The sequence below is a fragment of the Trichogramma pretiosum genome, unplaced genomic scaffold (assembly GCF_000599845.2).
Source record: "Trichogramma pretiosum strain Unisexual culture from Peru unplaced genomic scaffold, Tpre_2.0 scaffold106, whole genome shotgun sequence".
Taxonomy (NCBI): domain Eukaryota; kingdom Metazoa; phylum Arthropoda; class Insecta; order Hymenoptera; family Trichogrammatidae; genus Trichogramma; species Trichogramma pretiosum.
In genome coordinates, this window is record NW_019641619.1 from 50,650 (window position 1) to 65,910 (window position 15,261).

At 40.9% G+C, this 15,261-nt stretch overlaps 1 protein-coding gene across 10 annotated transcripts in view; it reads left to right on the forward strand.

Moving 5' to 3' along the window:
- Positions 1 to 5,820: 5,820 nt before the first annotated feature.
- The window catches only part of LOC106657057 (hepatic leukemia factor-like), a 74,972-nt gene continuing 65,531 nt past the window's right edge, over positions 5,821 to 15,261 (forward strand). For 2 of the 10 annotated variants that reach the window (XM_023458778.1, XM_023458780.1), the window contains exons 1-2: positions 5,821 to 7,415; positions 14,643 to 14,672. In XM_023458778.1, coding sequence (XP_023314546.1) covers positions 6,803 to 7,415; positions 14,643 to 14,672 — 643 coding nt within the window. In that variant the 5' untranslated portion in view covers positions 5,821 to 6,802. The remainder of the gene's footprint in view (positions 7,416 to 14,642; positions 14,673 to 15,261) is intronic. The other 8 variants (XM_023458784.1, XM_023458781.1, XM_014378320.2 and 5 more) reach the window with 6 other exon arrangements.

Here is a 15,261-nt window from a genome sequence, read left to right on the forward strand (position 1 = left end):
CGCGCTTTAAAAAGAAAAAAAAAAGAAGAAGTTTTTTTCGCGACGGCGAGCGGGCGGGCGGATGGGAGGGGACAGGGCGGGGGAGGATCGCAGCGGCGAAGTTGTGCGCGGAGATCGCGTGGATTGCCACGTGAATTATATCGTATATGTATGTACTGCAGCTCGCGGGATCGAGTCGGTGGCAACAACTGTGTATGACAAGTTGTGTATACGTATACATATCGACGAGAAGCTATGCGATATACTGTAGAGAGAGAGAAAGAGCCATTATTGAACTCGAGCTTGCAGGTACTTATCGAAAACAGCTCGTCGAAAGCTCTGGAGCGTATGGGGAAGAAAGAAACCTATTTAAAAAGCGACACACATCCACGCGGGCATTTGTATACGATGCTCTCGTCGCGACGAGAAGTATATAATATAATATCATAAATGCGTACTTGACAAAGAGAGAGAGAGAGAAAGAAAGTCGTCGTGCAGGCGCTGCTGTACGTCGAGTTGCGACTGATCATCGATGCGAGACTCTTTGATATTAAAACACATATGTGATTTCGCCGAATACAAAGTATAAAAAAGTATAATAGAACGAAGAAGTATAAAATATATGTGTATTCGTTTACGCGCTCGTCTTTTCTCTCCGCACTCGCACCCCTCTCGACTATTACAAAGCCCGCGCGCGCACCGATATCTATATTTTTTTCGTCACCCGAATCGCGAAGGAAAAACACGAGCGCGGGAAAACGAATGAATATATTAAAAAAGAAAGAAGAAATGTGTGCCGAGCCGCGGCTGACGCCGCCCACATCTGTATTGGGAGCTTACACGCGCGACTACATGTACCAAGTCGAAAGATAAAGGTATAAAACTCGCGGGGATATATATATTTAATATACGCGCATCGAGGCACGTCCGATTAAAATGTAAATGTCGTTACGCTCGATTGAGACAGCCGCCGCGTATAGGTATGTATATAAAACAATATATGTCTGTATATATAAAATATCGGGCGCAATTACATTTTTTCGCGCTTGCGTAGACGCGTGCGTGTACGAGTTATTTTTATATATATATTTAAGAGAAAAAATAAAATAAAATATGTTTATTGCTCGTGGTACATTCTCGGTGCGCGAGTTCTCGTTCGAAATATTGTAACGTTAATCGTCGAACGATGTCGTTGAGCAGATTTTCAATTTATATGCGATATACAATATTACACCGGCTAATATAGTGGAATTGAGTTCAAGCCTAGGCTCAGGCCCAAGCCCAAGCCCAAGCTCTGGCTCAAGCGAAGGCAGATGCTTGCAGTATTTAGCTATGTAGCGGTCAGTCGCGGTACTTTGCGTGTGCATTGGTCAAAGTCAACTGACAAGTATCAGAGGGACTCATAACAATACATTAATTAACATATCTGTGATGGAAAGGCATAACGACTTAAGTCCATTTTTTTGAAAATCGATTTTATTATGAAAAACGTCTATATTTAGTATCTATTTTAATGTACAAGGGTCAGAATAGACGAATATAGCGTCTAGCGTTAGTTGCAGCATCGTGCATAACGACTTAAGTCCATTTCGCGAAGACTGGGGAAAGGCAAAACGACTTAAGTCCACCCTTGCGAGTTTCAAAATGCTATAGAGAGTCTAATTTAATTTGAAAATGAAAGAAAATGATATTAGAATGTTAAACATAGCTCCACACTCTTCGAATGTTGTGAATTACACTATATGATTGTTACATTTGATACGCGAGGGGCAGTTTTCTCGATTTTCAGTTTGGCCTTTTTTCGTTGCAAGATTTGAGATCTGACGGCAGTATAACGTTAAATGAGCTATCTTATCAATGTAAAATCATTAGATGAGGTTGTGCGAACAAACTGCGCGAAATAATTGATATTGAAAAAAGTGTGACCGCCAAAAGTGGACTTAAGTGCAAACCGTGGAAAGGCAAAACAACTTAAGTCCATATTTTTTGCTCCCTATCATCGCTATGATGCGCCTTTCAATTTCATAAGTACATAGTTCAAAAGCTACCTCATAGTAGCTTAAAACATCATAGGTTCAGACCTCAACTCGTCTGCGTCTAGTTAGGCTGGCACAATCAACTTAAAACGCGTTTTTCTCGAAAATACGAAAAATGGACTTAAGTCGTTATGCCTTTCCACCACAGGTCAATCTCCCTCGCTCTCGGGCTCACGACGCAGTCAATAATTTGTAGTGCTTGTACACACCCACTCAGGTACAATCGTAAACGCAAAATCGTGATCTCGCGGATGCAGGATATCGCGTGTATTCACGAGTTACACAGATTATAATATCTCGCTGCCGCTTCGTACATATCATATGCAGGACGATCGATGGCGACGCGAGCTTGTGTGCCAGGAGCAGATTCGTGCGTGTGTTGATGTGCGTACCCCGATACAAACCCACACATACACACATATACATAGACAGGCTGGTGCGTGCGGGAGCGCCGAGACGGCGCAGAGAGAGAGAGAGAGAGAGACAGAGAGAGAGAGAGAGAGACAGAGAGAAATAACAAAAGAAACCCCTGGCGAGTAGCGTGTCACGTTGCCGAGACCGTGAGTGCTGCACAGAGTACTGCACACAGAGAACCCAGGCCTAGAGCTTCGCTATACAGGGAAAGCCATTCTCCTAGCTGCTATATATACCGTAACTCCTGTGCGGCGGCGGTGGAAACACATCGAGCGCCGCCGCCGCCGCCCGAGCTGATAGTAATATACTTTCACTCGGCGAGTTCTAGCTAGCTACACGTCGGATATAATGCAACGAGATGCGGAATCGATTCGCGGCAGCCACTGCCGCGCGCGCGGCGACAACTTCCGCGTTTTACCTCCGACGAGAGTTGGACTAGCCGCGAGAGAGGTGTACGAATCGAGACTTCAGGTGCTGCACACAGTGTCCGTGTATACGCGTATGCGCTATATGCTCGATCGTTACTTTTCTTTTTCTTTCTTTCCTTCAAATTTTTTTTTCTTCTTTATAATTCATGTATTTACCGATACGATCCGATAGCGGGGAGAGTAATGACGATTATAAAGGCGCGTATAAGTTTGAGCGAATCGAGCCGATTTGTTGGCGTGTATACTATACCGATTACGAGACACGCGGATAAGTATACAAAGTGTTGAAAGCAAAAAATAATTCGTAAGATGGGATTTGAGGAAAATGCCGATCAAAAATCGATAAGAGTCAGAGCTGAGCTTGCGAGATTCATACCTCCAATACGTGAATATATGCAACGATCGATCGATCGGTATTGAAGAAAAAGCTAGTAGTTTCTTTATAATCCCTACATATATATGTATTCGAGTGTATGAGAAGCTCGAAAGCCGCGTTAGCTCGATTAATCATGCAACCAAATCCAATGCGAATATGGCAAAGAGTACTGACTCCTTTTCGTCGGCGTGCATGTCTTTTTCCAGGCGCATTGAAATAGCTCTACTTGCCTCTCGATATCGTCTATCTCTATCTACCAATCGACCCATCGACAAATGGTAAACCGGAGTCGGTCTCCCATCGTGTGAAATTATTCCTCTGGATTTTTTTTCTCTCTCTCTCCTCGTTTTCTCGAGCACAAAAATCTTCGTATTAATATACATCGTCGTTGCGTTCATTGACTCGGAGCTAGACGAGAAAAAGATGGAGAGAGATAGGGACAATGAGAGCTTGACCTGACCCCAGAAACGCGAGAGAAAAGTCAATGTACATTACGCACGTTTGCAACTCGATTGACGGACACGTCGTGTACACGCGCGTCTATCCTCCTGCACACTTATATCTGACAAGTGCGATATTCTAAAAAGGCCGATGACTTTTTTTACATGGATATATTATACTTTTATCCCAAACACGTTTAAAAGTAATGCAGCATGAATCCATCTTTGTGTACATGATCGTTGTTGTTGTTGTTGTTGTTGTTGTTGCGTAACGGGCGCACACGCTTCACCACGTTTGGGGGCTAAATGCGAGAACACGAGCTTATATAATATATCGAGGAGAGCTTTCGCGCGTAGTACCGCCATTCATTCGTTAGAGTGACAAATATTCATTCATTTCATTATTTTTTTTTTATCGATAGTAGTTGGTACTTGAACATAAAATGAGGGAAGTTGCACTCATCGGGCGTAAAAAAATAATTCGATATAATTAATTATCTCTCCGTTTTTTTGCTCATTTTATTTCTTTTGATTCTTCGATTCGATCGAGGGTAAAATTATAGCTTCGACGACGCGAGGGTTGCTTTATTGTATTGTTTTGATGCTAGCGCCCGAGCAAAGGTGGCGCGCTCAAGATCCTTTACTTGACGGGCGTCTCCCTCTCTCTCGATCGGCCAATTAATTAACATTTTAATGAAATATAACCTGTGCTGTGTGTATCGAAAAAAGATCATTGTCGATAACTTGAGAAATGCTACACCTCTAATAATATATTTTCCTTTTTTCCTGGACTTATTTTCCTCCTTGTCAAGGAGGGGAATAAGACAAAGCTGCCACGCAGAGATTCTGCGAGTTGCGTCTTCGAGCGTTAAATATGATCGAGCGTTTATAATCGTATACATACATCTTCGGATCGTTTTTATGCAACATTTTAGCGCGGGATTATACAGTGCAGGCAAAACTTTCTAATTGAGTGACAACAAAATGTTTAGCTGTTGCTGCTGTATGCCTTTTACTTGTGGGGTTACCTCTTTCTCTCTGTCGTTGTGCTTCGCTGCTGCTTTTTAACCTCGACTGCGATGATTATTTATACGTTTTGGCTTCTTTTTTTGTGCTTTGCCTGTGCGTGGGTGCGACAACAATCAAATTCGAGGAATCCTCTCGAGTTTCGGTACGGTGTTCGCGCGCGCGATCGAGCACAGGTGCATAATGTGACAAAGGAAAATATTTGTGAATGAATTCCTGGCGCGTATAACCGAAATCATACAAGGTAAACTACCCCTATTACGGAACGCATCTTATGTGCGAAGAAGCGAGGAGTCAAGTATATAATTCCCGCACGTATTCGAAACGTGTATGAAATCCTTCACACGAGGTCTTATTGAGACAAAATTGCTCTTCTGATCATGAATTAACATTGGATAAGCATTAAAAATGCAAAAAAAAAATATTATTTCCATAATATGAAACATCCCTCTCAACTCGTTGTTTATGGTAACTTAAAAATACAAATTCCCTTTTATGGAACGGATATACAATAAACGGCTATCCTAAAAAAAGGAAATAATTGATCAAAAGCACATATACCGCTTTAAACTGCAGAGGGGGCGGTCGCTTTGACAGTTCTCTGTTGCAATCGAGCTGCATCCCGAAAACGCAGCTATAATCTCGTTAATTTCAATCATTATAACGACTGTGACGATAACGAGATCACAGACAGCGGCAGCAGCAGCAGCAGTACACCGCAATTGCGAATCTGGCCCTTGTTGCAGTCAGCAGCAGCAGCGGTATAGTCTTAATACAGTTTATATACCTGTACAAAGGGGGGTGAGAACACGTGACGCGCAAACGTGCCTCGAGCGCACGTGGCACTAGGCGCGCTTTACTAGCTATGTATTGTCTTGCATTGTGTATGTATAGTATGTATAGCAAATATATATGTGCCCGAGCGAAAGCTCCCTACCCCACGATTCGAGAAGCTCGCTTTGTCTCGCTCTTTCTCTGTGTATACACGTATACAATCCTCTCTCTCTCTACCTCCTTTCCGTCTCTCTTTCTGTCAACCCTCCTCTGGTTGAGTTTGCGAGTGTGCGTAGAGTGTATTACCTCCCTGAAACGGCGGCAGAGCAGCGAGCAACGCGGCTGCCAAGAGCCTCCGTAGCGCCTGTACTCCTCAGTCCTCGCGAGCCTTGCCACGAATAGAGAGATAGAGTCCGATAACGTATACAGATAATAACAAACGATTTGTGCATTGTTCAACGGGGCAAAAAATTTCGCACGCGTACGAGAATATGTAGGAATTTAAAAGTAAATCGAAAAGTAATCGCGCGTTCGGTTAGAGAGCTTTTATCAACTAGTGAATCGTTGTAATTAAAAATATAAAGTTTCGTCAGCAAAAAGTGTCACAAGATAAAAACGTAATTAATCCCCAATGTGGAGAAATGAAAGACAAACTTTTACGGAAATGCCTATATCTTAGAGCCTATCTTAGAGCCTTTGGGATGTATCAGTTTATAATCGTTTGATTTCATTTGACGTTAATAAGCAGCAAACATTTAACGATGTTTCTGTCATTCACTATCATATCAATGGGCTCTTATTATTACTTTTCCTATTTTATTTGCACAATTTGTCGAACGATTTCCTTTTGAATTGATTTTTCGCACGCTCGTTATCATATAATATTTAAGCATTCCTTCGATTTTTTTTGATAATTTAAAATTTATTTTAATTCCCATCTCAATCATGCATGTAATCGTAAATTTTGTTAAAAATAAATTTAAAGCTCACACACGATCTCGTGGTATTCCCAAATGCTCTCTGTTTAGGCTCGTTCTAGTCTTCACAATTATCTTATCGTCATCTCGATCCATTGAAAAAAATAAAAACAACGAACTCAATAACGGTTGCGATAGAAGCATGTAAAAAACGAAAATAAAAAAACCATGCGAGAAAGCAGCAGTGTTTATAATTCCGAACTGAAAATCAACGCCAACGAGCAACGCGAAACAGTGACAAGTACTTTCCAATAAGTCAGTTGTGAATCGTGCCAAGTTTTGTTTACGCGTCTGATCAGTATATTTGAGTATATCAGTCTGAAATCGAACTCGAGTCAAGAAAGAGTATAGGATGGATAGCGAAGAAAGCGATAGCGTGTCGGTGGTGAGCGAGGATAGATTTTGGCTTCATTCTCAGCAGCAACAGCAGCAACTCCATCATCAGCATCAAAGTCATCAACATCATCAACAGCAACAACAACAACAACAACAACAACAGCAGTCGCAAGAACTGCTTCATCAGTATCAAGTACAGTGTCAACAGCAGCAACAGCAGCAACAGCAGCAGACACAGCCGCAGCAACATTACGCATGGAACGTAAACAATCATCATTATCAACAACAACAGCAGCAGCAACAAAGAGCTCAGGAAACCGCCTCGCTTCATCATCATCAACAGCAGCAACAAATGCATTATGTCTCGATGATGACGTCTATCGGCAACCATAGCGGCGGCGGCGGCTCCGCGACCAGCGCCTCGACTTACTCGCAACAATATCCGGTCCAATCGCAAAATGGTACGGCTCAGCAGGCCCCACCCCCGCAGCAGCAGCAACAACAGCAGAAACATCAGCAGCAGCAACAGGAGCATCAAATGCAACAACAGCAGTACCACCCATCGCAACGTACCACCCACTGCGCAGATCGCACGCGCAATCACTATTACGAGCAGCAGCAGAATGCAGGTATATATGATGCACGTAGACCATGTACACCCGGCGCGCGAGAGCTAGGTGGTGGTGCGCCTCTATTTCCTCCTCTTCTACGTGTCAAAGGGGTTGGAATGGGAAAACTACGGGGGAGCGCGGGGATTCGCCGGAGCTACGGCAAAAGAGGAGGGTGCGTTGTGCAGCCGAGCTCGCGGAGCTCCGTCATTGGATGACCGCGCGCGGCTCCCACGCAAAAGTGGGACGAGGAGGGTTGTCGAGGGTTGTCGAGTACTAGCTCGCAACGACTGAAAAAAGGAAAATTGTTTTTCTCTATTTCTCTGGTTGCCCACCCCCCACTGTTGGCCAAGGAGAACTGGTGAACTTTGATACGTGTATATGGCAAACGTATGACAAACGATTTTCAAAGTATACCGCGTGTTGCATGTCGGAGATTGCGCGAGAAAAAGTAAATTTTTTTCCATCATCGGCTGTGCGAAAATGAAAAGTTCCCGATATTTTTTTATAGAGCAGTGCCCGTACAATTACTTTCTCAATCGATTGATTCGCTATTTGCTTATTTTTGCCCGTTCCGATAATGTACGAAACACGCCATTCTCCAGAGATTTACGTAAAATCCATAAAACCTCGCTTTCGATCGATTCACAATAATGTAATATAAGAATAACGCAGTGCACGATCCATTATCGCACACGATCGTGCGCGCGATGACAAAATTTATATCGTATCATCCTTGGTAAAAAAAAAAAATGTCCTCGTACTACTACCCCCTTCGGAAAAATTCCCCGAAGGCGCTCTGCGCGACTGTCCGTCTTGGGACAGAGGGAAGAATAAAAATATGAAACAAAGGCAATCGCCGTAATGAAAATCCACTCGAGCGCTCTCGCCGCGCGAGACACAACACACAAGACGAATATCTTACCCTCGATGGACTCCAATTTTTTTTCCCTCTCATTTATGTATTCGCATGTAGACTGCAACGGATTCGCTCTCGTGAATTATTCATGCGCGCGGCTCTCCTATCTATCCGTGTACGAATTATACGTGCTATATATTATGACACATTTTCTTACTATATTTAAGTAACTGTTGTAACATAACGGAAGACTCCATGATTTTTAAAACGTATATTTCAACTTATGCAGCTATTATTACTTTGCCACTTGCAGATTTACGGATAAATTTAATCGCCATCTAGTGGTAGAAACTGAAAACTAACTGGCCGTATTTTGTAAACATCGCAAACACTTCGGCCTTCTATTTTACCATGCTTATTGTGCGCAGTTACTTTATATGTATAAGTTTCAACTTTTGTTTTTTTTAACATCTACTGAGTCTTCAGTTTGGCGACCAATCACTATCTGAATTGTTTTATGTAAGAGATGAATTGATAAATATAGCATTTAAATTTTTCCAAAACCGTGCTTTGACTTATACTACTAGTGGCAACGTTCGTTGCACAAAGCTGAGCGAAGTTAGGCGAACGTAACAATAAATTTTAGTTATTGAAATAGATCAATTTACTTTTTTTTTTAAATATTAAGTAATTTTTCAAATAAATTTCTCCTTATTCAGAATGATTGTATAAGAGTGTATAAATTAATTAGGCGATTACTTATAACTGCAAGAAATACTTATAAAAAATAGGTTGACATAAAATTGTACATTTCTTAAAGCAGCGATATTTTTTTATGATAATAAAGACTATTGATTCGCGGCATCGTTAGTCGTCAGTGTCGACGTAGAAATGTATAGGGAGCAAGTACGACAGATTGTTTAAAACTAAACATTTATATAAGAAAATGATTTTATACCTATCATAACAAATAATAACGACTACTACTCCACACAGATAACCCATATCATATATACTTTCCCTCGTGAAGAGGTTTCCGCACACGCTTCATTCCTGTTCGTGACATCTACTGCGATGTCGTTTCATTCCAAGATTTGTCGTGAACTTTTTTCCGCATACGTCACACTCGTGGTCTTTTGCCCCGTGAACTTGTTTTTTATGGCGAGTTAATTGAAATTTTAACCCGAACTTTTTACTGCATTCATTGCACTGGTGGTTTTTTGGTTGGTGAACTTCTATATGATGTCGACTTAAGTCATATTTTGTCGTGAACGATCTTGAGCAATTCTCTACTGTGCAAGTAAAGTTTTTTTCTTTTAAGTGAACTCTCTTAAGATGTAGATTTAAATTTGAAATTTTTTTAAATACGTGCCCACACAATCCACAAATATATTTTATTGGACCATGAACAAATCTGCGGTGGTTTCTCAATTGTTCTCGGTCTTTATACATCTTTCCGCATACATTGCATTGAAAACCTTCTTGAGGTGTCTCGTCGTGGGCTGCTGAATTACTCGTTTGTGCAGGCGGATTTTTGTCCAAGTTGTTTTTTATTTTGCTGTGATCTTTGCTCATGTGCTCTCTCAAAGTTTTTCGATTGATGAATAACAACTGGTGTTCGTCGCAACTATAAAGCCTCTGATAATGTGACAGATGCGAGGTTTGGATGTGCCAGATCAGACGGCCTTTGCTACCATATCTATGATTACGTTTGCAACGATTGCAGGTTGGGCAATCGTTGCAAACGTAATTACCGTCCATTTCATCTTGTGGTTCTTCACAATTCAATTCGGTTAAACTTCCATCGCATGATGTCCGATTGTAATCATCGTTTTCATCTTGTGATCCTTCACAATTCGGTTCAGTGCTTAAATCTTCGCTGCACCATGTCTGTTGGCAGTCCATGATATTGTCTTGTGAATAAGTGTCATTTTCATTTGGTGGTTCTTCATAATTCGGTTCAGTGCTGGAAACATCGTCATTCGATGGCTGATCGCCGTCCATGATATTGTCTTGTGGATAAGTGACGTTTTCATTTTGTGGTTCTTCACTAGTCGGTTCAGTTCTTAAACCTCTACTGCACGATAGTTGATGGCAGTCCATGCCTGAGCTTTGTATCATGATATTGTCTTGAGAATAAGTGTCATTTTCATTTTGTGGTTCTTCACTAGTCGGTTCAGTACTTGAAACATCGTCATTCGATGGCTGATGGCTGTCCATGATAATGTTTTGTATGTGACTAACATTTTCATTTTGTCCTTCTTCAAAATTCGATCCAGTACCTAAACTTACACCATCTGGTGTCTGATTGTCAATGTTATTGACCTGGGAGGGAATCCAAAGGAGCAGTATGTTTGTTTCCATTGCCAACCTGTACTCCGCGGAGACGCTGTGCAGATGATGCTCGAGAGTATCAGATGGAAACATGTCTAAGCAGTACATGCAATATGAATAAGTTTGCTGGTAGTGATCCATTAAAGCCTCGTGAGAATAAAATAAATGTACACAAAAATGACACGAATAAATTTTTTTCTCAAAAAAAAAAAAAAACAAAATTTTGTAGCGTTTACACTTTATAACACTATACCGTTTCACAATTTGTATGAGTTAATGATAACTAATAATTTGTCAGACTTTCTTGGGTAAGCCGTGGAATACGAATGTTGACATCAAAAGAAAATCTATAAATAAATAAAGTCAATGAATGGTCAAGTTTAAAATCGTATTAAAATTTATGTCGGTGCGAGAAAATATTTACTACTTGTAATCTTATCTTAAATGTATAATGAATTTACATTTTGGAACTCAAGTAATTGTAAAAATCTATCCAGTGATGCATAAAAAAGTTTCACATAACATTTAAATCTAAGAAATCGAGGTCGACAATTTCGACCTCGCATGAATACAAATTTAACGGATTTTTTTCACATCTGTTAACAAAAATTAAAAAATTATTGAAAATTTTAAAAAGTGCATGAAAATTCCATTTATAAATACATTAGGTTGCGAGGTAACACGATACGACGCGATAAAAAAAAAAATAATGACCCAGTATCAACATATAAAAAAATCCATTTTCCAAAGACGGAAAATTATCAAATTTCTAAAAATTGCATAAAAAGTGCATAAGAATGCACTTTTTGCATACAAAAAACTAATCAGTAACGCGCCCAGTCCCAAAGAATATATCCCTAAAATTTCAAAGCGTATGTATAAAAAGATTTCAAGTTATCGTATGACCGCTAACCTACGAAAATTAGGCGAACTGGCCATGATACGACTTCGCTGCGCTCAGCTTAATTATTTTTTCTTTCCTACTTGCAGACTCACAGATCAAAAGTACTCTAGTGGTAAAAACTCGAGGTATTATTGCCGTATTCAGAGCGGTTAAAAGCTGGTCTCAATTTTTTAAACTCGTCATTTTTTGTTCATTAGGCCATTATCAATCTTGAAAATTTCTACCAGAAAACATGGTAATTTTTACTACCAACATTTCAATTTGTTTTACGGTATTTTTCTCATAGTATGCGTACGAGCAGCAACTCCGAACGACTTATTTTTCACTCGCACGCCCGTCGTTTATCGTAAAAAAGCTCTCTCTCTCTCTTTCTCCGCCGCAGCTCGCTCGATCGAAAAATACATAATGCACTAGATGAAATTCAGTTCCTTCTTGTACGCGACGAGCTTCGAGCGCGTATAAATTTATATTTTTGCATAGGCAAATTCATCATATAGCTCTATACACGCGTAGTAGTATCGCATTAAGTACATGTTTTCCGTTTTAAGGAAAATAAAACTTGCGCGCGCGCTAGCCCCAGCTCCGATGCAATTTTCAGAATTAGATTCGCGTGTTTCTCTCTCTCTCTCTCTCTCGCTTGCTAACGCTTTGTCTTCTTCTCTATTTTACTACTGTGTTCAATTTCCATTCGGCTCCGTATTTTTTTTTTTTTTTTTTATAAGCCGCAATGAAAATGAAATATGTGATTCACTGAAAAATCCCACGTTCGGGTGTGCTACATTATATTATACCTTGTCGACGCGATGGTTTCGATTATATCTCGTCGAAGCGATCCGTCGCTGGAGCTGCGTGCATGTATACTCGTGTGTTTGCATTTATAGTAGCAACCAATATATACACACACAAGTACGCTACTGCATGTGGACATGCATGTGATTTGCACTGAATCAACGAAAAATATACGCGATTTACTGCAGCCAAGGTCGTCGTCGCTTGTGGCTCTATGCGTTCCGTTTCGCTGCCGAGGATAATATGCGAGGATAAGACGATAGTCCGGCGTTTTTCTCTCTCTCTCTCCGTCTATGTCACAGGAAGCGTCCGTCGCTTTGGCTCTCATCGTAGAAAATGTGTGTGTGTGTGTGTGTGTGTGTTTGTGTGTGTGTGTGTGTGTGTGTGTGTGTGTGTGACTGTGCGCGGATCTGCGTGTGCACTAAAAGCAAAATATAACGACTCTGCACTGCTGCGAAGCATTTTCGTGGAAAATTCACCTATTTTGAGCGCTTCCAACGCTGCCGCTGCCACCGAAGCTCTCTGCAAAAGCAGCTGCAGCAGGCGGTATTTTCGAGATATTTTTTTTTATTACTATTTTTTTTTAATGCTCTACATCGGTGCAATTTCGAAGCGAATTATCCTTAATTGACTCGATTTCGATTCGGAACTCGGTAATGTTTGTCGAACAAATGACTCGCGTATTGTGCTGTTTTGTGTGTGTGTGTGTGGTATACACGACTACAATATGCGATTTTTTGACGTGCAACATTTTTCGTTTTTGACAGAGAGCAAAAAGTGAGGCATGCGATAAATCATCGATATACACACACGTATACGCTTAAAACGTCATTCGCGTCTTTCTCATACCTCGAGAGGAGTGCATTTATCAACGAAATTCATAACATTAATCACGATGAAAGCTGTGCAGCTCGACGGTTCGGAGTATAGATTTGAATTTCGACGCTTTAGCAAAGTATATACTGTATCCTATACACACGTGGCATGTACCAAGAGCGCAATCGCGAGATTTCGGCCTGAAGATATCACACGTGCGTTATATGGAGATAGCGATTAGAATAATATTTCGCGCCTGGGCCGAAATTGGCTTTCATCAATTTCGACGCCGCGCGATGATCGTCACATCGCGTAGCGAATAAAGAGTTTATATCCCATACATATAGTGCTTTCATATTATCCTTCCTTTACCTTGACGCGATCTTCGAAAGCTTTTTCGAAATCCAGAAGTTATTATTACACTTTACATAGCCCTGTGCATTGCACAGGTATATATAATACAATAATTGCTACGTTTGGCCGCGAGGATTTATTCGTCTAATCGGTCGGTTATCGCCCACGGCTGCCTCGGGCTCTCGTGTATATACGCTGATCGTCAAGTGGGTCACACGTACACACACACATACATATATCCAGTATAAGAGTGCATCAGCGGATTTCTTTCGCTACAGTATCATACACTACATACATGCGCTTATATTTATAATTATTGTCCAAAGGGGCAGGCATGGAAGAAACACACAGCACAGCACAGCGCGAATAGTAGTATAGCGATTATGATGTTGATTGATATGCTAGGCAAACGAATCATTATATAGTTGCTCGATGAACGTATTAAACATCGCTTTGCGATTCGCGAGATTTTCTTCTTCTCTTTTTTAATCTCTCTCTCGCTCGGCGTAATTTTGCTTTTCATCGTTGCCAGAGTTGCTATACATGTATATTATACCTCGAACTTCCGAGTGAAGAAAGAGAATTTGTTTATCGAAAAAGATAAAAAATGGAAAGTCTGATTGGTCGTCTCGCGTATACGTATTATAAATATAAAAGGAGAAAGCAGCTCTTCCAGGTCCGATCGACGACGACGGGCCTTGCCAGCCAGCGAGTTGAGTTGAGTTGAGTGAAAGAGAGAAAGAGAGGGAGAGAGAGAGAGAGAGACAAAAGGGCCTTTAGCCGAAGAGTAGAAGTCTGTCGTCACCCACACATTGTGCATTATTGTGTGTCCCGAGTTCCACATAAGAGATTGGTTATCTCTTCATATATGTGTCTGTGTGTGTGCACAAAAGAAAACGACCGATGCGTACCTATATGTACATATTATTATATATTTATTTGAAGCCGATACAAGATGATCTTCGCTCTTCGTCTATAGGTATTGTGTGCTGGAGCAGACTTTGGCCTACGCGAAATTCTAGATTAGACCGAGTGCAGCGTACTTTATATTATGCAGAGCTCGGGCTATTTTATTAAATTTACCCATTGTTTTCCTATACACAGTCTCAATGATACGCTTGTATACACGATGATTTGCAGTTGACGTTTCTTGATTAATCCATGAATCTTACTTTTTTTTCTTTGTTCACAGGCGATCCCATGATAACGTCCTCCCTGAAGGGTGAGTAAAACATTTTTTTTTTTAAATTATTTATGTTTCTTTATCGATGATGATCACATGATGTAATCGACAAAAGATAATGAGAAAATCACACAGTGATTTTTCACGCCACGCGCGAGATCGATAATTTGAATTACTAATGCTCGCTCGCGAGCTTTGTGCTCGAGCTGCGAAAAGTGTCACAATTACTAATTGGGTAGTGTCCAGTTTGGAGTGTTCTCGTCGATGAATAATGTCTGTGCCAACTGCACGGAGCGAGTTTTCCAATCGTGCATTCGATATAATTATGAATTTTTTTTTTTTAATTATTCTCGAAAAAATCGATAATTGGTCATAGCTGCAGCGGCAGTGCGGAGGAGAGACGCATAGACACGCGGCAGGCAATATTGACAATTCCCCCTCGCTATATAACGAGGTGAAAAATGTGCCTTCGTCATCTCCTTTCAAGTGGCTATTTTTTTTTTTTTTTTTTTATGAATAATTAAAATATTGTTATTTCTTCATCTCGTGCAATTTTCATCGGCTTCTCGTCGTTGGAGTAGCGGCAGCGGATAGAGTCAGCTGCGTGTCTGTCTGTGTGCGTTGCGTA